The 21,567-nt window shown below is 53.4% G+C and overlaps 7 protein-coding genes across 7 annotated transcripts; 2 read left to right on the top strand and 5 right to left on the bottom strand.

Moving 5' to 3' along the window:
• Nucleotides 1-2,396: 2,396 nt before the first annotated feature.
• On the top strand, nt 2,397-5,084 carry J4E92_001475 (uncharacterized protein; the record flags this gene model as incomplete). Its single annotated transcript, XM_051492886.1, has 4 exons — nt 2,397-2,641; nt 2,694-2,787; nt 2,836-4,218; nt 4,272-5,084. 4 exons carry the CDS (start codon nt 2,397-2,399, stop codon nt 5,082-5,084), a joined length of 2,535 nt encoding a protein of 844 aa, XP_051356117.1.
• A 394-nt stretch (nt 5,085-5,478) lies between these two features.
• J4E92_001476 (uncharacterized protein) lies at nt 5,479-8,617 on the bottom strand (the record flags this gene model as incomplete). The annotated part of the gene is made up of 3 exons (XM_051492887.1): nt 5,479-6,013; nt 6,085-6,376; nt 7,162-8,617. The coding sequence occupies 3 exons, from the start codon at nt 8,615-8,617 to the stop codon at nt 5,479-5,481; spliced, it is 2,283 nt and encodes a 760-aa protein (XP_051356118.1).
• Nucleotides 8,618-9,766: 1,149 nt separating this feature from the next.
• J4E92_001477 (uncharacterized protein) lies at nt 9,767-10,864 on the bottom strand (the record flags this gene model as incomplete). Its single annotated transcript, XM_051492888.1, has 2 exons — nt 9,767-10,831; nt 10,856-10,864. 2 exons carry the CDS (start codon nt 10,862-10,864, stop codon nt 9,767-9,769), a joined length of 1,074 nt encoding a protein of 357 aa, XP_051356119.1.
• Nucleotides 10,865-11,333: 469 nt separating this feature from the next.
• J4E92_001478 (uncharacterized protein) lies at nt 11,334-12,455 on the bottom strand (the record flags this gene model as incomplete). Its single annotated transcript, XM_051492889.1, has 4 exons — nt 11,334-11,693; nt 11,772-12,029; nt 12,161-12,302; nt 12,406-12,455. 4 exons carry the CDS (start codon nt 12,453-12,455, stop codon nt 11,334-11,336), a joined length of 810 nt encoding a protein of 269 aa, XP_051356120.1.
• A 511-nt stretch (nt 12,456-12,966) lies between these two features.
• Nucleotides 12,967-16,447, bottom strand: NUT1 (mediator complex subunit; the record flags this gene model as incomplete). The annotated part of the gene is made up of 7 exons (XM_051492890.1): nt 12,967-14,132; nt 14,186-14,548; nt 14,595-14,766; nt 14,818-15,324; nt 15,371-15,433; nt 15,479-15,744; nt 15,835-16,447. The coding sequence occupies 7 exons, from the start codon at nt 16,445-16,447 to the stop codon at nt 12,967-12,969; spliced, it is 3,150 nt and encodes a 1,049-aa protein (XP_051356121.1).
• Nucleotides 16,448-16,996: 549 nt separating this feature from the next.
• Nucleotides 16,997-17,746, bottom strand: J4E92_001480 (uncharacterized protein; the record flags this gene model as incomplete). The annotated part of the gene is made up of 1 exon (XM_051492891.1): nt 16,997-17,746. The coding sequence occupies one exon, from the start codon at nt 17,744-17,746 to the stop codon at nt 16,997-16,999; it is 750 nt and encodes a 249-aa protein (XP_051356122.1).
• Nucleotides 17,747-19,637: 1,891 nt separating this feature from the next.
• On the top strand, nt 19,638-21,201 carry J4E92_001481 (uncharacterized protein; the record flags this gene model as incomplete). Its single annotated transcript, XM_051492892.1, has 5 exons — nt 19,638-19,949; nt 20,141-20,214; nt 20,272-20,561; nt 20,646-20,667; nt 21,129-21,201. The coding sequence occupies 5 exons, from the start codon at nt 19,638-19,640 to the stop codon at nt 21,199-21,201; spliced, it is 771 nt and encodes a 256-aa protein (XP_051356123.1).
• Nucleotides 21,202-21,567: the final 366 nt, after the last annotated feature.

Raw genomic sequence — 21,567 nt, forward strand, 5'->3', positions numbered from 1 at the left:
GAGAAGACACAGTCTTTGCTGGGTGATGTGTTGCGCAGCCCAGCTGTAGACGCTGAGTTTCGAGCGATGGTGCAAGAGATGCATGCTATACTTGTCAAACCGAGTCTGAAGGCAGAAAATGTCCAGCTGGCCGCGATGCAAGACACATCATCCACTCATAATGAGCTCAATATTGCTCCATACTCATTGAGTGGTTCGTCAATTGGCGAATCCTCTGTTCCCATCGAAAAGCTCGGAAGAGGTTTGCCTTCAATGACGTCTGCTTTACCATATAGAACACCAATGGCGACAGCCTATATCTGTGCTCCCTCTGGAGAAACCTCGACGTATAGAGCTATGGGTATCCAATCCTGGAAAAGGCAACGTAGGACGGAGAACGAAGCTACTTATAGTTATTCAACGGGTGATCGCGAGTTACTGGCCGCCACTGTCGCGCTCAACAACAAGCGCCGTGCTTTCGGAGCAAAAGAGTACGAAGCCTTCAAGCAGCGACACACACAACCAGCGAAAGCTTCGAAGCCATCTTTCCTGAGTAGTGCCACGCCCACTAGCCAAGATCTTCAAGCCTGCATACCGCACATCTTTCGATCGACGACAGACGGCAAACAGCAGAGGCAAGAGCTGAAGAACGAGATGATTCGATGGACTCATGAGCTCTCTCACTTCGTCAACGACACGAAAGCAACCGAGGCATATAAAGACGGGCATGTCTTGACCTTGTTGGGAGCGCTGAACGAGGCAGTAGACAGCAGCACTGGAAAATCTCGACAGCTGTTCTATGACACTTCGGACTCGGCGGGCTTCGCAGCTGTGTTAGACCGAATAGCAACTGTGTCGAAAAGTGTGAGAGTGATGAAAGAGATTGAAGAGTTTCAGGATGCCAAAGAGAAATGGTCAGAGCGAACTGTCAGATAACTCTGTATAAGGTGGTCGTATGAGCATCATCTCCTACACTTGTATTCGCTGAAGGACCGAACAGCGACAGTAACCTGGCGTTTCCCTGACCTTTCTTGTGCCCTTGCAATGTACTCTGTAGAATGTGTCCGACTTCGCCGCATGCTCCTTTAAACATGAGCACGTTCTTGGTCTGCGAATCGACATAGAGGCCAGGTTCCATCGTGGAGAATGGGGACTCGTCCAGATTAAGAGGTATGATGTCGTGGATTATCAAACGATCACCGGTGGGTAGTAGACACCACAAGTCGCCAAGTGCATTGCGTTTGGCAATGACGTCTGCCAGGGTATGTCTTCTGAAGTCGACATAGCGATCTTGCTTGGTGATCTTCGGCGCGTGGTCGATAGGACCGTCGGAGTGGGCATACCATCCAACATCCTCATGCGGAGGCACGAATCTCCTTTCCTTCAAGACATCTACGAGCATTTCTGCTCCAGCCGCGGCAAGCCGTTGTTCCAATATCTGAGCCGTCTCAGGACTCGGTTCGGAAGGAAGGGCAATCTCGTAGCCAGGCATGGGGGTTTGGGCAAGGATAGTACCCTGGTCGAAATGCCTTGGATGCAGTGTTTGCACAGAGACACCGGTGTACTGCCGCCGCTTCAGTATGGCATGTGAGACGGGTGCTGGGCCACGCAGATCGGGGAGCAGCGAGGGATGCACGTTGAGACCGCCGTATTGCGCATAGTTGAGGATTCGCGGTGGGACGAGGAGGCCGAAGGATACGGCGATGACGACATGTATGGGGGTGGGTGGAGTCCAGCCGGTGAAGGTATCGATCACATGGGTGGGCAGGTTGAGCTCTTCGGTAGCTACGTGTTTGATGGGTACTGTAACGTGTCAATTGATGTTGTGTTGTAGCTAACAGACGTTCCTACCCTCTCTCAGCGTCTTCAGTCCCCGTCCGGTGGGCTTCGCTGGTCGGTGGATGACATCAATGCTCTCAATGAGGCCCGGGACATGCCGCTTCGCGTCTGCTACGGCGCGCAGTGACGCGATGCTGAAGGCGTCAGAGCCACAGAAGAGAATCCGCAATGGCTCCGACGTCCGAGCGGGAGCAGACGTCGAGCTGCATCGGCAGGGAGGAGTGGCGATCAAGGAGCGGACGGGGCTGCGCAGCCTCCAGATCATGGTTCAGAGGTGAGGAAGCTCGGCGACAAAAGCCGCGCCGCAGGGTCTGGACGTTGCGATCGTGATCCCGTGGGGCATCTCGACCACGACAATCGGAGGGATCCCTGCCGCCCGGCCGTCGCATCGCGATGGACTGCAGTGCCTGACTATGGAATACAAATAGGCCACGACGACCGCTCGTTGTTGGGGTTGCACGTTGGCAAGTTCGCTGGTTGTCTTCTCCTCCGCGTCTCCTCCGCACGCGTGACGTAGTCATCCATCACCCAAATCCACAAGAAGCGCCGCGCGACCAGGCACTTCGCAGAATGCACACATGTCTTCCACGGCGGTTCCCAAGGTCGTCCCGGCCCAGCTCTCCTTTCTAGCCATTTACAATCCCTCGCTCGGAACATCGGATGAGACTTTCCACCAGCAGATTGTCTTCTACTACTCCAAGGCCGCCAAGACGCGCTCCAGGCTGAAGGATGGCGATACAGCGAGGGAGGAAGAGTTGCGCGAGCAGGAGAATGAGAAGCTTCGCCAGGTCGGGCTAGCTCAGGGCATGGTAGGCTTTGCGAAGTAGGACGCATGCAGGCGAGCTCTTTCCGCGTCTTCAGCTAACCAAGAGCAGGAGTTTCTCTAATGGCGAAGCAGTTGACTCTGTGGAAACACAAAAGTCGCGTATTGTTCTACGCGAACTGGAAAATGGGTGGTGGATATTGGCAGTATGTATGCCCACGTGCTCAGCATGACTATAACTAACACCACCACAGTCCATTGATCTCACCCAACTCCCCCCTACCGGCGGCCTCACACGAACCGACTCGAGCACCGACACCACCGAGCCCATAATCGAATACTCGTCACGCGAAGTCAGCCCGCCTGCACTTCTGATCCAGCAACTCGTACGCGCCCAGTCGGTTTTCCTGCTACATCATGGTTCAACGCTCGAGAACATGTTCTCGAAGCACGGCCGTGCGAAGTTTTGCAGTATACTCGACAAGTACTGGTCGCGATTTGCGAGTAGCTGGGATGTGCTACTACATGGAAGCCCTGCGGTGGACATATACGGAGGCATGAAGCTGGCAGCAGGTGGCGAGCTGGGTATGGGTGTTGGCGAGGAGGAATGGGGAAGCAGCGAGCGAGACGTACTAGAGGACTTCGCACGAAGAACTTCAGGCCTCGTCGATGTCATGGTGTCCCGCTTCGGGGAAGCATCGCCATTGCAACAAGCCAAGACATCCACAGACCCGAAGACACTCGAAGTGTCGGAGCTGGAACCCTGGATCGGGGCCGGAAAGAACGTCCATGCCGCAGATGGCGTTGTCTTTTCGGGTTTGGGGGCTGTGAGCCGGAAGTCACTACGAGACTTGTCTCACTGGGTAGAGACTATCTACGCCCACGGCGAGTATGCTTATGGCGTACGAGATAACCCAACATCGGATCGCAGGAAACGGCGAAGGAGAAATCTGAAGCCCGAACCAGAACCAGAAGAGCCGTCGCCTCCAATACAAGAAGAAAGGCCGCGTTTTCCTCCGTCGAGCAATGGCTCCCTACCACCGGGTATCCCTCCGCCTATTGTCAAAGCAGCAGAGAGCTCTCTTGACAAGGCCTCCGCCGCCGTCCAAAACAACAAATCCCAAGCCGACTCTACTGCGCCTGAGTCCAAGCCAATGCTAGCGTCTCTGGGTGACACCGAGACGTGGATGAAATACATGACACTTGGCTATGGGACAGCATGGGGTGGAAAGAAGAGTGCCGAAACCTCGGAATCTGCTGCTCCAATGCCAGCACCGCCAGCACCGGCACGCGAACGCACCCCTTCACCAGCAGCGATGCGTTACATAGATCCTACGCCTGATGTGGATCCAGCAGAGGAGAAGATGAAGCAGCAAATACGTCTAGAGAACGATGGGTATTTCCTTGTAGGACTCAAAGGCGATCTGCAGGACCTAGACATCGACGACGAGAACGGGGAGGGCGACTGGAACATTCGTATACCGCTGCGGACCATCCATGTGGAGGTCGACAGGCGAGAAGCTTCACTGAAAACAGAAGATGGCGACTCGGACTCGACTCCGCAGTACGAGAGAGACATGAGGATGGAGCCAACAACAGAGAACAAGCTATCACGGTTACGACCTGTTGTCTACGTGGTAAGTCTACACATCAACTCCAGACTCCTCTACCCTACTAACACCCACCATAGCACCGTCCCTTCGTCTACACCTTCCTCTTCGAACACCGCACCCACTCCCTCGGCGTCGCATCCTTCTACCGCGACATCCACAACTTCTTCTCGCCCCTCCACCGCTCCCTCGACAAGAGCACATCCCCCAGCCTCGTCGCCGCCCGCCTCCACGCCGTCTCAAACCACTACACAACCGAAGCTTCATCCGGCGGCTCAGGCCCCTCCTCCGGCCCCAACACACAAACCATCTACGACCTCGTCTACGACCCCCGCACCTACACCGTGCATTCCAGCCTACCCAATATCCCCGACCCAGGCACTCTCCTCGCCGAAGGCCTGGGCAGCAACAGCACGAGCTCGCTCGGCTGGAGCAGAATCGAAGCCCTGAACGTACACTCTCAGATTCTCGCTACGGTAGCGGGTACACGCCGCAACCTCTCTGAAATAGAACGCACATGCAAAACATCCCGCGGCTGGTGGGTCGTCTGGATGCGTCTGCCCCCCTCGCAAGTCTCCAACGAAGACACAGCGCAGAACAATGCTTCCAACGAGAACGCCGGTTCAGGGCATGGCTCCGGCCAGTTCAATTCCAACGAGCTGCGTGAAGCGTTTCTGGTGAGGAGGGCGAGAGATACGACGGCGCATAGTGCGAAGAGCTCGAGTAGCTTTGCGAGTGGCATGTGGAGTGGGCTTGGTATGGGAGGCGGGAGTACGTCGAGGAATGAGAGGATGGGTGGGAGTGCCGCCGGGTGGGGACCCAAGGGGTTGGCCGAGGGGATTGGGATTGATGCGAGGAGGTATGTTGAGGAGTTGTTGAGTTTAAATAGGTAGATAGGAGGTTTTGGGGTAGGAGATTATATGATCGTGCTGGTGTTGGGTTTACGGGTATATACATCGGGCCATGTCCCAGATTCGATCAAATTATCAATTTCACTTGATACTGTCTTGGCCTTTGATATGGGTGTGTATGTGGATCATGGTAATGCAAAGAATGTAAGGCAAGGAGCAATTTGGGCGAACGGGGTTCGATGTGTCTACTAACTCGCTGCGATCACTTTTTACCGTCTTGTCATGGCATGTGTTTTCCATGCGTACTGTGTGCTACAAACCTAGGATTTCCGAACCCCTTTGTACAATAACCAGCGACTGGCACTAAGTCCCAACTTGATAAACACGCTTCATTTGACTGCGCGCACGCTTTCCTCGTCGTCATTGCACATCTATACTAGCACCCTGTCTTGTGGGGCTGTTGAACAGCCTGTCCAACCCTCACATAGTAAACACGGCCCTGCCCATCTTTACTCACACCCTTCCCCATAAACTCCTCAGCAGCCTCAACAATCTCCTGATGATCCTCCGGGGCCAACACATGATCCCCTCCCAGCGCCCCCAGCCTAGCAAAAGCTTCATGTACCAACTCCGGCGTCTTCATCTGATCGTTGTCCGCTCTAGCCTGGCGCAAAAGCCGGAGTATTCCTTCGAGGGCAGCTTTGTTGGCATCGGGTGTAGAAATCTCGTTCTGCTGGTTTTGCGTGTTGGGCTCTTCGTCTGGTAGGTTGGGCGAGCTTTCAGCGGTTGAGGGACTGGCGGTGAGTTCACGGAACGAAGGTGGTAGACACAGTTTTGTCGTGCCTTCTCGATGTAGAACCTCATCTGCAGACTTCTGCACCGCTTCTTCGTCGGCTAGTACCCACTCGGCCCAGTGTTGAGCGTGAAACTCTTCTTGCTCTGTGTCGAGGGGGTTTATGCAGTGGAATTCCCTTTTTGTAATGGTTAGTAACTAGCTTCGTCTTTTGCGTACACGCAATGACTGATAGTAGGATATACGTACTTTACCATCTCCTCAAACTTTCTCGTACCAAAAGATGGTACTTTTGGCCTTGAGTTGCTACTCAACAATGTCTCCTCTATAACACTCGCCGCCCTATACGTCGGCTGTGAGTTCACTTTTCTCGTTTCGTAGTTCAAGCTACTGGTTCTCTCTTGATGGCGACTCTCGTGCCAGATAATGTGTAAGGGTATAGTGTCTTCGTTGTCCCACGCGGGCGGTGTGTAGCCATTTCCATTTTCTTCCGAGATAGCTCTCAAGGGGTCTTTTAGCTTATTGTGAAGCCAGTGAGCCTCTATAGCAAGTATAGAGTGCATGAAATGCATTCGCGGTATTTCGTACTGCAGAGTGCGGCGAAAAGCTGTGAGATATCCGGTCAGGGTTTTGATGGGAAATTGATTTTGTCCTGTAGAGGTGGCTGCACGGCGAGTTGCCTCACGCTGAATGACCTCTTGTATGGTTTTGTTCGTGATGTTGAGAAAGTTTCGTCGCTGCGTTCCCCCTTCACAAAGAGCATCTATGATGGGCGTGTTATGACTTTGCAGTCTGGTTTTGGTTTTGATTCCCCAGTCGTTGGCGCTGTGTGCGTTGCGAGCGAGGCTAGAAAGGGAGCGACCGTGTGCCAGAAATATACGTTGCAGGCAATGTCGCAGAGTCCGCGGTCGATCGCCACCGAATACACTCTTGTCGCCCATGATCTTGAGATAGGCTCCATATCTGGCCACTCCTTTGCCAACACAGGCGTGCAGGGGGATGAGGCTATCACGCTGTGAGCCTGTCGTAGGTAGTTATAGAGATGTGCCGTCGCGACCGGGCTGCCGCTGTGGTTCTGGGTTACTGTATTGAACTCATCAACAGCTTGGGCGACGACAAAGGCTATCAGGCCAGCTAAAAACGGGTTGTATCGTGGCCAATCCCAACGAAAGACTCCAACGGCGCAATCTTCTCTTCCACTTATCCTAATACCTGTTATCTTTTCTTTCATACTGACGCGTCGAAACCAAAACTTTTCCCTGGTATGCCAGTCTACAACCTTTGCTGTGTCTGCATCGCTGCGGAAGAAAGAGGTGAGCGTTTTACGGATTGAATTTGATGTGAATGGGTATTCTTTTAATAACTCCAGGATATGACCAGAGTCGCTGTCATTCTGATAGTAATTCTTGTATGCCCAGTTGTTCTTGTAGTCGTCTCTTATGATGTTTGGTTCGGCAAGTGTGACGACCTCTTGTACCTTCAGGTATAGATCCGTACAGAGGACCAGTTCCACGCTCAGATCAGGAAGTTCCCTCTTTTCTTGTCCCTCCGGTTTGGGAGCAGAATATAAAGTCTGGAGATACTCTCGCCAGAGTTGAGTGAAGTTGTCCATAATGGGAGGATCTTGAAAGCTGCCCATTCCATCGACATCCATGCCTAAGACGTCTTCCAGGGCGTTGACCAGTGGTTGTAGGGCAGGCATGTCCGTTTTGTAGTCGTCAAAATAGCCGTCTCGAAGCATAGCCTCCATTACCCGGTATCGACGGCCGTACTTTTCATCCTGGAAGAAACGACTCAACGCATGCCGGATAGTGGTATAGGTGTCTAGGCAGCTGAATTCGGCCACGTGTTTTGGGATCTGGACATTCGCGTCGCTCGTATCTACCGGGATAGCTTTGTCGGAACATGATTGGATGTCTTTGCGTTTACGAAGATAGTCCGAGCAGAATGTTTCCATCGACTTGAGTTCGGGGAACTGCATCGTGAACTCGTGAACGAGACTCCGGAGCATCTGCAACCCGGCTTGAGTTGTTGCCGCGGTCGTGATGAGGTCAAGGTTTCTGTCCAACAAATATTCTTGCCATGCCTTGCGGATGGCCTGTTTGATGCGTAAGTGATCATGCAGAAGGGATTCCATAGCGACTTGGCGCTCTTCTTCGCTGTTATCGACAACGTATCTGATCCGTGACGTTGTTGGTGGTTTCTCGGCGACCGCAACCGCAGCACTCTCGACTTCCTGATCAGCCAACTCCTCAATCTCAAGCCTACTGAAGCGATTGGTAATATCATCCATAGAACGATGTCGTTGAGCCTTATCACCAGTCTTGTTGGCGTGTTGCGCGTTGCATATAAACGGTCGTAAGATATTGAGCGTATGCTCCAGCGTCTCCGTGAAGAAAGTATGACCGGCGTTATCTTCTTCTTTCACTACCTTCTCAATTCCATCCAACCCATCAACCTGACTCTCATGCCATTGCGATGACTTCTTCCGTTGTCTGATAGCCCGTGCAGCGCACTGAGCAGCGTATACAGGAACGACGAATTGCCTGGGCGGTTTCTCTACGATTGCCTCCGCACATGCAATTAGTCCGCTAATACTGACTTCTCGCTCTTCTAGCTTCTTCTTTTTCCGGGCCTGTGATTTTGATGCCGTTGATTCTAACGATGACTTGTAGGGCGGCGGAAAGCCTATACGTGTTGCAGTGCTGCAGAGCCAGTTGATGTACGTATTGGTGTCTTTTTTGTATTCGAGATAGCTGTTGTAGATGTTATCGGGTAGCATGTTGGCTGGGAACTGCCGGAGGATGCGGCGAAAGTAGTGCTGAAAGTGCCAATGAATCGACCGATACACCGGGCAGTGCGAGGAGGATGTTCATGTTCCAAGAGGAAAGATGGTCGGGCAGGTACCGGAGCTGATACAGTCCTAATTACACCCCCTAGCGTCGCACTAAACTCTGAGGTTGCAGAGAAGGTGTTGATGGACGCGACCAGGGATCTCCAGATCTGACACGACGCGTGAATCGGCAATGCTGAGCGGCCCGATTAGCTACGACCCCCTCTTGCAGGAACGCGAAAGTTGGAAATAAGCTAATAGTAGGTAGCCTCTACAACCACGACTACGCACTTTAATAAAATTTTAAAAAGGTAGAGATACTCGTAGACTTTTATTACATCCCTTGCTCTATTTTGTTTTATTTTATAACGTTGTTGTAGTGCGTCGCAGAGCTAGGAAGTTTTGGTGTTCATCCAACTTTCGCGTTCCTGCAAGAGGACCCCTCTTAACCATTGCTTTCGCCATCGTGAGAGAGATGTTCGGCATCGTGTCTGTTATCCATATCGCGTGGCTCCGATTAGCTACAGCACTTGTATAAACATCCATAACCGGGAAGTTCGTCGGCGTGGGTCGACTGATCTTGCGGAAGTGATCACCGCGAATAGAGTGCGCCTCTGACTCAAACTGGGGCCAGGTCTCGGTTCGGGCTGGTCATCGAGATCGTGTGTTGGTATACCGTGTGATTGCGATAGCTTTCTGACTGCATAAAGTATGCAAAGGTAATACGTGCCTTTTCTCGTTGTCGCGTCTAACCCCGCTGCCTGGTTTTCTAGGATGTGGGCTGGGTTGTTCCTGCAATGTCAACATTGTACGTGTTCGTGCGTGTAAGAGGTTGCGGTGTTGTGGGTGGAAGAACCCTTGTAGGATGTGAGTGACTAGTGGAGGAAGGAGCGACGGTGGGCATATTAAGCAAGACATGGCTGGGCAGATCTGGACTGAACGGAAAACGCACCTTGTTCAACACTTTCCATTAACACTAAAGTCGCTACACTGGGGTATATCTGTACGCTTTTGACCTCAACAATTCCCTTCTTCATCCCCCTTCCTCGTATAATCGTCTTCACGGTAACCTTGTACTTTAACCTTTACACTTCCCCATCACTCAACCTCAATCCCATCCACATCCTCCGTATCATCCAACGCCCTAACCACATCCTCCATCTCCTTCGGACTCGTAATCCCCCAAACCCCACCCCCCTTAACAGCTCCCTTCATGCCCACCTCCTTGCCCACCAGATTCCTGCCCACCTTCCCGGGTCCAATACCCACATATCGCATAATCCTCTCTTGCTCGTGCAGATATTTGACGCTCTTCCACCACTGCACCGTCTCCACACAACTCCGCGCTAACAAGTCTTTCAACTGCTCTTTGTCTTGGAAGGGCTTGCCGGACACATTTGAGATGCAGGGCATGATGCCCGGCCATGTTATGATATCGCGGCCGTCTTCGGTGGGCTTGTGCAGGATGCGTTTCATTGTTTCGGCCGCGGGTTTCATGAGGAGGCTGTGGAAGGGGGCGTCGGATTTTAGACGGACGTGGCGGGGGTCATGGCCGCCGAACTGGCGCAGGTTGGTCAGGAGCGTGCTGATGCGTGTAATGCTGCCGCTGAGGACGATTTGGTTCTTCGAGTTGAGGTTTGCGATGGCGACTTGCTGGACGGCGGGGAGGTGGTCGTGGGAATCGGCTTTGGAGCCTAGGGCGAGGAACTCGTGGATGCCGTTGATGAGGGACTGCATGTGCTCCTCGGATTCGCAGACGAGGGCGACCATGCCGAACTCGCCGCCTTCCTCTGCGACGGCTTCTTGGCTGCATTTGCTCATTACTTCGGCTCGTCGCCGCACCATCTTTAGGGCGTCGTGGAAGGTGAGGTAGCCTCCTGCTACTAGGGCTGCGAATTCGCCTAGCGAGTGGCCCAGTGTGATGTCGACGCGCTCGCTGGTCTTGAAGCCAAACTCCTTCTCCAGTATCCGCAGTATCAGGATCGAGGTCGCCATGATGGCCGGTTGCGCGTTCTCGGTTCGTGTTAGCTCGGCATTCGTGCCAGACTCGATTGTCTTGGTAAGGGGGAGTTGAAGGGTTTCGTCAATCTCCTCGAGGATGGGTTTCGCGGTCTGGGGGAAGGCTTGCAGCCATGGTGTGCACATGCCCACGCGTTGTACGCCCTGGCCTGGTATTGCTTAGCATACTAGAATCATGAAGTATTTGAAATCTCGAAGAAATACCAGGGAAGAAGATGGCAGTCTTGGGTCTCGTAGCGGGCGCGTCTCGCACGCTGCTCATCCAGCGCCGCCGAGCAGGCTGGCAGTTGGCGCTCCGCTCGCCGCATCGCATACACCGTCGCGGAAGACGCGGGGCTGCTCGAGAAACGGTACTCAAAGAAGAAGACATGGCGTGTTTCGGGCTATGAAGTTTGGGGAGTCATGGTGTTGATTTCCAGCAGCTCTGCGGAGATGCGGAGGTTCGGGCGCGGGGAATTGACGTGAGGTGCCCTGCAGCTTGAACTAGCGCCGTGGGGTCACCCAACACCCACGGCCGAGGTCTTGCTTTTCCGCGACCAATCGTCACCGAGGCAGTGAGCGACGTTTTTACAGGCAATGACAGTTATCGAATTAATTGCTAGACCGAAAGGATATCCTAAATACTAGGTGCTCTTGTACCATATCCTTACGCGCCCTGGATGTTGAGTCCAGCGTCAACCTGAATGCGCATACCAGTCATGCTAGTATTCTTCGCCAACATGACATACGCCGAAGCACAGTCTTCCATGTGAGTTACATCCTTCAGCGCTGCAGCATTCTTGAGCTGCTCGATCTTCTCTTTGCTATACTTGAGGCCCTGCGTAACTGTCAGCATGGCACGTCTGGATAGCTTCTGCATCCTTACCCATTCGGTCAACAGTAAGCCCGGGAGAACGGTGTTGACGCGGATCTTGGGCCCGACGGTGGCGGCAAGGCATTTGACGAGTTGAAATTGGGCTGCTTTGGTGACGGCGTAGGGCATGCTGGAGCCGCCTTGGCTGACACCCTATGATTCGGTATCAGTACTCAGTCATTAAACCCATAGTCCGTAGTTGTGTCAAGACAAGAGAAATTGAGAACATACCGCAATACTGCCCGTAGTGATCATCAGTCCACCATCTGGATTCGCATCGAACGTACTCCTCGCCTCAGACAGCAGTGCCTTGGGGACCTTGACGTTTGCATTCCAACACTTATCCCACTCTTCTTCGCTCATGGAGTCGAGATCTTTCCACTCGGAGAAGCGTGTCCAGCCAGCGTTTGCGATGATAATATCCAGCCCTCCCAGCTGTTCAATCGTCTCCTTGACAGCTCTCCTCGCCTCATCCGTCGACGTCATATCCTATCTCCCATTAGCACATGTTCCTGCTTGCTACCCACTTCCTCTCCCTCTTCATCAGATCCCAACTTCCAACTCAATCCGCCAATCCCTGACCTGACACCGACCCTACCTAGGTAAACAAGCAGACTCACCGCTTTGATAACAACGGCCTTGACCCCATGCTCTTGACATGCTTTTTGCACCTTCTGCGCGGGCTCGATACGGTTGAAGTAGTTAATCGCCACATTGGCGCCTTCACTCGCAAAGGTCGTGCTGAGGAGTTCGCCGAGACCGCTGAATGGGGGGCGTTAGTAAGCGTTGAGACTTGGAAGACGACATAGTGGGTATAGAGTGAAATGTATGGAGGAAGGCATTCAGGAAGACACGATGTACGTACGCTGATCCACCGGTAATAAGTACATTCCTGCCTTTGAGATCGTACGGCATGTTTGTTGCTTTGCTGTCTGCTCTGTGTGCGTTGGGTAGGCCTGGTGGAGATGTAGAATACGATCGATGTGGTTCCTGTTGTAAATTTGGAGTAGAGAAAAAAGATAAGCTTCTAGTAGGAAAGGCTTAGGATAGAGTATCGAGAGTTCATTCGTGTGTTGTTTACAAGCTGACTGTCGGACCGTCGTCACCGTCGGGAAACATGGTGGGGCAATGGCTTCCGGAGTTTATGCAGGTAGGACCACCCCCGCCCCCGGTTCTACCGTACTTCTTGCCGGTTTGGGGTTAGTAGGGTTACCTCGGTACAGTCATACATACATTTACATGATGGTTGCTCCGCTTGTATTGTACTTGATTGCAAGACGCCTTGAAATACGATAGTAATAATTCCTTATAACCAACCATCCCGATCCAATCCATCCTAAGCGCTTATCCCAAGCATTGCCTTTGGAAGAATAGTCTACGTGCCTAGGTATGCACTCCATGAAGAAGAAGCCTCCTCAAACACACTCTACATGTTATCGAAATCCAGACCCCAGTCGTCATCTCCTCCGCCACCACCCATATCCATGTTCATGTCCATATCCATATCCATGCCCATACTACCCATGTCACCCAGATCCATACCAGGCAAGCTGCCCAGGTCTGTACTCATATCGCCTGCGCCTGCATCGCCATTGCCCATGCCGATGTTTGATAGGTCCAAGCCTTCAGCACCAGTGAGTTCGTCCATACTGCGTTGCAGTGCTTTGTTATCCATGTTGGAAATGTCGTCTACTACCGTCGCGGCTGCTGCGTCGTCGATAGCTCGGTTCAGATCATCGGATATACTTTGCGATTGCATGTCCCCAATGTTGACGCTCGGTATGTTGATGGGTGGTGCTTGGAGTCCGGCTTCGCTGAGGGAGGCAAAGTGCGCTTCTACTCGGCGGTGCAGACGCACTATCGTCTCTGCAGTCAGAGGATCTGTCGCGACCAAATTGGCTGCGCTCTCGAATTCCTGCTTGAGCATCTCGCGGAGATTCATGCGGGTCCGTTGCTGAGGCGGCGCTGGTATCGAGCTTCCCATCCAGTCTATCGTAATCGGACTGTCTTCAACGGTCGGGGCGCAGATGATAGACACGCCAATGTCGAGCGCAGCGGCTCCGTTGCCAGCATCTGTCTGCGCTTTTACCTCATCTATAATTGCGCGTAGCGTCCTGGTGGCACCAAGCATCTTGAGCGATGCGTAGATTTGGCGATGTGTATAGCCAGGTGGGTTCGGCTGTAAGGAAGAAGTCGAAGCCCATTGCGATAATTGTTGTATGGTATGCCGTAGAGACGTGTTCAGGGTGCTGTTGGGTGCATTTGTCCACTGATACACTTCCTTCAAGCTAGCGTATATGGAACGTTCGTAGTGTGCATGCACTTTGATTGCCTGGATGAAAGGCTCAAGTGTCGTGCGATTTGGCTCGCGCCGCTGTAGCGTACGGAAGCATTTCTCGAGGCGACTAGCTACCATCGCTATTATATTCGAATGCATAGCTTGTGCATCGCCAGAAGAAGGAGTCGTCAGTATGATTTCATTGAAAATGCGTATCATTGAGTCGAGGTCCTTGTGTGTTTGAAGAAGCGCGTAGGAGGCCATCCACGTGAGACCTTCAATCAAAGATGGTAATAGGAAAGTCTCTCCGAGATCTGAAAACAAGTCAGTGGTGTTTCATTGGACGAGAACATTGGGGTGAGCTTACACTCCAAGCCACCTTTGACCGACTCAAATGACAGTACGCCTGTCGAGCATGCAACAACAGTCTGCCTGAACAGTGTCGGAACTATAAGATAGAAATCCTGTGGCCGACAGGATGCAAATACCTCATTGCTCAGCCCTTCCTTGTCGGCATCATAGAGCCCTTTGAGCCAGTTGCCGAGATGCTTGCCCTGTTCTTCGCTCAACTCGTCGGGGAGCATGCTATGGTGGCCGCGTTTCATAAGCTTCGCGATAAATGTATCATGTCGGATGCCAACGTCGTGATATGTAAGATCATAGCGATATACGAAGGCCATAACGAGGACTAGTATTGCGCCAAACTCGTCGTAGACCGGTTGGTATTCACCTACATTCGTTAGTCACAAATCTTTGCAATATTTAATGAAGCTAACCTTGATCGCTGTCATAGTGCCACTCATCGAGGAATTGGCATAGTGGCCGCAGGATGCTTGCCGGCGAAGTGAATTGAAGCATGACGTCCATTGCCTGCGGTTTCCTGAATATCAACGAGGACAGTTGCTTCAAGTACATGGTTGTTTGTGTTTCGCAGAGATGTGCTATGAACTATCATCACGTCAGCAGGTCCCTCTCGCATTTCTTTGTGTCATGTCTTACATCTGTAACAGCAGCGACGATGGCCCCGGCATTTCCATCCAGGCTCTCAAGCTCGTCAATGTATGTGCTAACTTTGTCGAAGTTCGACTTGCACTGGCTTAGTAACTCCTTCCTCTCGTATCTCTTCGATGGAGGACCTTGCATAGGAGCTTCGCCAAGCAACCGCTCTACAGCACCAGCCGGAATGAGCCCATGGAGCGCGCAGGCATTAAGGAAGTCTTGCTTGACATCAGAGAGGGAGTTGTTGCTTCCCATGATATCGTCGAATCCCTGCGAGAAAGACGGGAAAGCATGGGGATCCACGTGACTGAGTGCTTGTGTGATGCACATTTCTGATGTCATCGGAAATATCGACCCGGAGATTTGCACGAGGAGTAAGGGTACTTTGTTGATCAGGAATGATTTAAGGGGAAACATTGTCTGCGTTGGTTCACTGCGATACATGGCGTTGGCAAGGACATCGAAAGCGGCGGTGATCAAGTCCGTGGCCATGTTTTGTGCTTCCAACTGACGGAGATGAGCATTTCTTTGCGATCAAATGATTCTGGCCTACCTTGTATCGCGAATGGAGATAATTGATAATGATGAAATCGTCAGTAAGAGGCCGCGCGACAAGCTTGGAATATTAGTGACGTGCCACATCGTCAGCTGAAAGACGTACCAAGGCGTTCAGAAATACGTAGAGACCGACTCGTGTATTCACCTGTGGAAGCTCCATCACGGCATCGAGCTGGAGTGCAGCGACTTCGAGGCCGGCGTTCCTGTTTCCTTCTCCGTTCATGTTGGGAAGCTTCTCATAGAAGTCGTGTCGTTTTTGCGAGAGCTCAAGTCTTTCAGCTAGTTGCAACGACTGATGCGATCCGCCCGAGTTGTTGGAGAGAAATGGGATAAATGAAGAGAATGACTGGATAAAACGTTTGCGTATATCTAATGCATGTGAGTAATGTACTTGTTATTCTTGAGCAAGCCCGTTCGAAAACATCGTACAAACATCAGAACGATTAGAGGTGCGCTTACCTTTCCCCTTGGGATTGTTCAGTATCCGCAGAATTCTTGAGTTTTCTATTATGCCAATCACAAGCATTGCCAGCCCTTCCCGAACATTGATAGAGTGTTGTTGTGGTTGTTGGATACCAGCCATGGCCTGGATCATGGTATCACTGGTATGTGAAGTGACCATCGCCTGCATCCATCTTGTTACAACAATAAGCGTGCGCAAGCCTTCGGTATTGTTGATAGGCCGTTCTTCGGCAGCAAAAGCCTTGTGCAAGCGGTGGAAGACAATTTCCTCGAGTTCTGGTGGATTGTCCCATTGCGGCTCCTTGGCCGGTTTCTCGTCGCCTGTCTTGACCGGAAGCCGGTCCTTGGAGTACAAGAACGTCAGCGTGAGAACATCAGAAGCATCGACCTTCTTCAGCGCTAGTAGCTGCTCGAGGAAGACGATGGAGCGCGGGTCGACATTGTTAGATCCTGCAACGCGTGGTCGAAGTACAAGGGCAGCAAGCTTCCGGCCAGGCAGTGGAGACTTCGCGTGCAGCTGCGCGACGGCTGCAGCGAACAGGTCAGGTTGGACGCGGCGCTCGAGGCACCTGTCCAAGAAAGTCGTCCATTCCTTGACCATGGACTCCATAGTCCATGTAGTTTAAGAATGTGCCCTGGACGTTGGGCTGGTAGCTGACAAGAAAAAGAATATGGATGTGGTTCGGCGAGGAACAAAGGTGGTCGTGCTTAGCTGAGGTTGGCCGATGTTCCTTGGCAGGCACGATGCACAGATGCGGACAGCGCACAGAACCCGCGAACCTTCCAACGCGTCCGGTCAGCAAAAGGAATTCCACGCCAAGCTCTCCAAATTATATTCTATGGCCGGAATTTCTTGTCTAAAATCAAAGGTGAAGAGATGATGGTGCGGGGAGCACAAGCCGTCAACTCTGATGCGTATTATCGATGGTATTGAAATAGTTACATTACTACCGGATGATAGAAGCGTTCTCGCCCATGTCGTGGGACATGTACAACCATTGCGCAGCGATGGCGCGAAGTGCTGATCGCTGAAGACTGACCGCTAACCCCAGCCCTCGCCAACCCAAATAAATCCACACACGTCTTGGTGCGACGCAAATTACGGTCGTGATGCTGACGACCACCGTGCACTAGACAACGCCATACTCCACGCCAAGCTTCAAGATGGACGGCGACGGGCATCCTGTAGCTGTTCGTCCGCATCCGGTGCCCGTGGGCCCACCATCCAGTCCTCCATTGCGAGCCACTGACTCCACGTCTTTTCGGCCCCCTCGATCTCGGCCAGCTGGACCTCCTGCAATGGCTTCAGGAAAGGTACTGACTCGTGTGGCGACATGTCGTACTGGCACTTGACCTTTGCCCAACCCACGCTCTTGGCTGCGAAAAGGTAGTTGCGACGCTCACACTCGTGCATTGGGCCGACTCCCTTCCTCCAGTCCTCGCCAAAGAAGCCGTGCATGATGCCTGGACTGTCCATTCCCGTGATGACAAGACGTCGAATGAAGGGCACAAGGGAGACCCATGCCGGCGCCGGCTGGCCTCGCGAGTTGGTGACGGGGCCTTGGCGGGGCCAGGGCATGTTGTATGCAGCAGCGCCCGACGAGTGAGGCAGCGGTCCTGAGGCGTTCATGAGGGGAGTCTGCGTCCATTGGAAGGGCAGGCAGATGTTGATGAGGGCGCACACTGCCTGCACACCATTGTCGTGCTGCGCATGGTCGAGGAAATAGCGCTGGCAGCTTTGGTATGCAGGGTGCCAGTCGAAGATGTCGAAGTGCGGCTCAGAAGAGGCGGTTGGCACAGATGGCGAGCCTCCTGAGGAGGTGCTGCCGCGCGCAAAAGTTCCACCGCGAGTCTGAAAGGTCGGGTATCCCGCGGGGAAGTTTGTGGTGAAGCCGGGTAAACTTGTCATGATGAGGGCAGCGCAAGCTACTGCAGGAACGGCAAAAGTCAGCACAGCTGGTTGGTTGGCTGGAGGAGAACACCAGTTTGTGTACTCGCAGCTCGCAACTTACCGAGCTGGGTGCAACCACTGTCAAATAAACGTGCCGGTGCAGAATGTCGGGTCTGGCTAACAGCAGCCCAAGGGAGCCAGGGTCTCAGGGCTTAGGCAGGATGAGACGAGGAACAGGATCAATGACGAAACGACCGAGTGGGCGGCTAGTTCAAGGCTGCTGCAGTGTCTGTTGCTTGGTGTTCTGGTAGCATCGATAGCGGGCGCGATAAGATGCTTTATACATGGGGAGGTTGAGTATACGGATGCTGAGGCTTGAGAAGTTGCTTATATGGTGTGGCTTCGGTCGACGCCGCCCTGCTAACCTTGCGAGGAATTATTGAAGCCTCCGTGAGATGGCTGCGATTTTGGAATAATCCTGGCGATGATCAAGTCGAGCCACTCCGGCTCCCTTGATCATTAACCAGTAAGTTCAGCGCGTCGGGCCAATGAGCAGCAGCACAGGGCCTGGTGGAGCCGGCGATGGTGGCTGCGCAGTTCGCGGGTCGGCGGCCAGGTCGACGGCTCCCGAGGCGGTCTATTCAAAAACTCTGTAGTAGACCAAGTGTCGTCAAGACTGCGCTACCTGCGCTGCCGTTGGCTGCTTGGGTGCGCTTCAGCCGACCGCTGCCCCCCTTTTTGCGGTTCCTTGTACATGCTGCTGCGCGATGATGGCCGTTTGGTCACCCAAGACAGTGGCAGAGACCGACGGAGCGGCCGAGATGCAGGCGCATCGAGCCGGCTTTGCGACTGAGCCCTTCTGAGCGTGCCGGGTTGTTTTTGTCATGCTTGAGTCTGGCTAGAATGACTAGAGTGACAGGCGCCTCCAAACGCCCGGGCGATAGATCTCGTCAATCGCGGTAGGGGATCCACTGCCATGGCATGTAAAACGGATGTTCGTGTGTCCGGCGAGCCACAATACCAGGGCGCCCACCAATGCGCTGCCTGTTCCCTCCAACTTCACGAGCTCATCCCGCCGAAGAAGAATAGTTCCTCGCCGATCATCCAAGCCCACACGCCCTCGGTGAGGCTGTCCTACGTGGCTAACGAGACACTGTACGACAGGGCACTGGATGGTCGGGTCTGCTGCAGCGAGGGCTAGTCGCTAGGCGCACGGTGCTGAGGTTGAGGACCTCGGGAGGTGGGGGCAGGCGCCCCAATCGGCAGGCACCGTCCGCACGATGCAGTCCACGGGTTGGTGAAGCCTGTAGCCTGCGGGCGCATATGGCCCGTTTTGCTTTTGTGCGTGCAACGCATTCTTACTCCAACTGCAACAGACCAGGGACGCTGCGCAGCCATGACATGTCAGAGTCGTGACAGAGTCGTCACGATGAGGCCTCCACAATAAAGTTCACACCCCGGTCGTGACGGGCCAATGATGTAACCAGTTCGCCGAGGAACTCCATTTAACTCTGCTGCCATCGTGGCTTGCCTCTTGCAGCATCGCACATCTACTTTCGTATATGCACAACATAGCCCCCAGCAGTGAACATGGCACAATCTTCCTTCTCATTGGCGTCGCGGACCAAGGTGCGTCGACGAGACCGTACTAGACGCCGCCCGTGTCTGACAGTGGCAGCTTTCCAATGGCCTGTCCATGCCAACGATTCATCTCGGCGTCTATCTGACGTCCGGGAAGGAGACTTATCAAGCCGTCCGGTGGGCGCTCGAGGTATGCTTTTGCCGTTCCTGATGATCAGTAAACACAATGCTCACCACGGCAGGCTGGCTATCGAGCGTGAGTAGCATCACGAGACCAAGCTTTCACACGGCTGACGGATGACGCGTGCACAGAGTCGATTCAGCTCAGATGTACCATAACGAGAAGGAGTCTGGCAAAGCCATCTCTGACTTTCTCGCAAGTGATGCCAATACCGAGTCGCTCAGGCGCGAAGATATCCACTACACTTCCAAGCTAGCGTCCAACTCCGCATACGAAACGGCCCGCAAAGCCATCAAGAGATCTGTCAAGGAGGCGGGTCTTGGCTACATTGACCTATTTCTGTTGCACTCCCCATATGGCGGCAAGCAGGCGCGTCTCGACAGCTGGCGAGCGGTGGAAGACGCAATCAACGACGGCGAAGTCAAGATTGGAGGCGTCTCCAATTATGGTGTCAAACATGTAAGTAGACCCTGGTTCCCGTCTTTTTGCTTTAGTTGTCTCGGGAAGGCCCGTATTCAGTCTCTAGTGCGAACGAACATACACCCAGGATAGGAAAGTCGTTGTAGTCGCCCTCATTGGACTCTTCAGTATAGTCATGAGCGTCACCGAACATTCAACGTCGCCGAGGTCAATCACTGACAATATGCTAGTTGCAAGAGCTACTGGACTCCAACCCCCGGATTCCTCCAGCGGTCAACCAGATCGAAGTTCACCCGTTCAATACGTGAGTTCCCCGAAGGGACTGCATTGCATGCGCAACAGTGCTAACTTTGTACACTAGGCGGAAGGACATCACTTCCTTTTGCCAGCAGCACAACATTGTCGTAGAGGCATACGCGCCGCTGGTCCGAGCCTTGCGCATGAAGCATCCGAAGATCGTGGCCCTGTCCAAGAAGTACTCGTGCACTCCGGGCCAGCTTTTGGTCCGCTGGAGTCTGCAACACGGCTATGTGCCACTACCCAAAAGTGTGAAGAAGGAGCGAATCGTCGAGAACTCGGAGATTGGAGGCTTCGTAATCGAGGATGGCGACATGGAGACGATGGACGGGTTGGACGAATACCTGGTGACCGGTGAGTTCCTTTGGGTGTCTGGCATACGCAGCCATGTCAATACTCTCATCCCGCTGCTTTTACTGACGTGCAATTTTTCACCAGATTGGGACCCTACCGATTGCCCGTGAGTGTGCTCAGTGTGGAGGCAGAGATGTCGGGCGTGGGGGTCAGCGCGTGGAGGGTGGGAAATCGATCTCTTTCACATGCCACCAAATGTAGAAATGGAGCATGCTCATCTGTGCCTATTTCCGATGCATGACCATGTCGATATTGTGACGCCGCCATCGAGTCTCAAGTCATGATCTTGCAGCTCAATGACTGCAATGCGCGCATATGCGCATGACGGAGGACGCGACGGTAGAGATTGAGGCAGTGCAATGTCGCAGACAGGCTATGTTTATATCGTTTAGGTTTTAAGCTTGTGGGTTGACGTCGCAGACAAAGGTGAGGATGTCCGGCATCTCCGCAGCAGGAGGTCGCCAGCGGCCGCTTCGCCAAGACAGTGTTGCGTGGCCCAAGCGCACGCCCACATTCCGGCTTCTCCCACTCTCCCTGCCTGTTCTCTTTACCCTGACACGCCACTAGGCGAAAGCCCAACGTAACAAGACTCAGTCGCGCGCCCGCCGACGTCGGCATCGCGTCGCCTCCCATGGTTTGACTCTCGACTATTACCGCCCGCCACGAGCCTCGAGTGGCCGGAGCCCCCGCTACTTCACGTGCAACCACCCCGCGATACTTGTCCTCGCCCGCCCATTGGCCAGATCCTTATCAGTAGAAAAAGTGCACACCATGGTTTGCATCAACATGGCGTGCAGTAGACCCCATTGACCACTGAGACGGGTCCAGCACCCCAATCTCCCGGCCTCTGACGTACTCAAATCGAGTGCGACTTTGTTCCGCGCACTGTCACCGCAGGCCCAGCGAACTATCTAGCTTGCGCCGACTGCAATTATATATACCAGACACTCGCTCCTGCCTCTTCTCTCCATCAACTTGTGACTCTTCGACTGTGTCAATTTCCATC

Source organism: Alternaria infectoria (genome assembly GCF_024043175.1).
Source record: "Alternaria infectoria strain BMP 0036 chromosome Unknown scaffold_2, whole genome shotgun sequence".
In the NCBI taxonomy this organism is placed as follows: domain Eukaryota; kingdom Fungi; phylum Ascomycota; class Dothideomycetes; order Pleosporales; family Pleosporaceae; genus Alternaria; species Alternaria infectoria.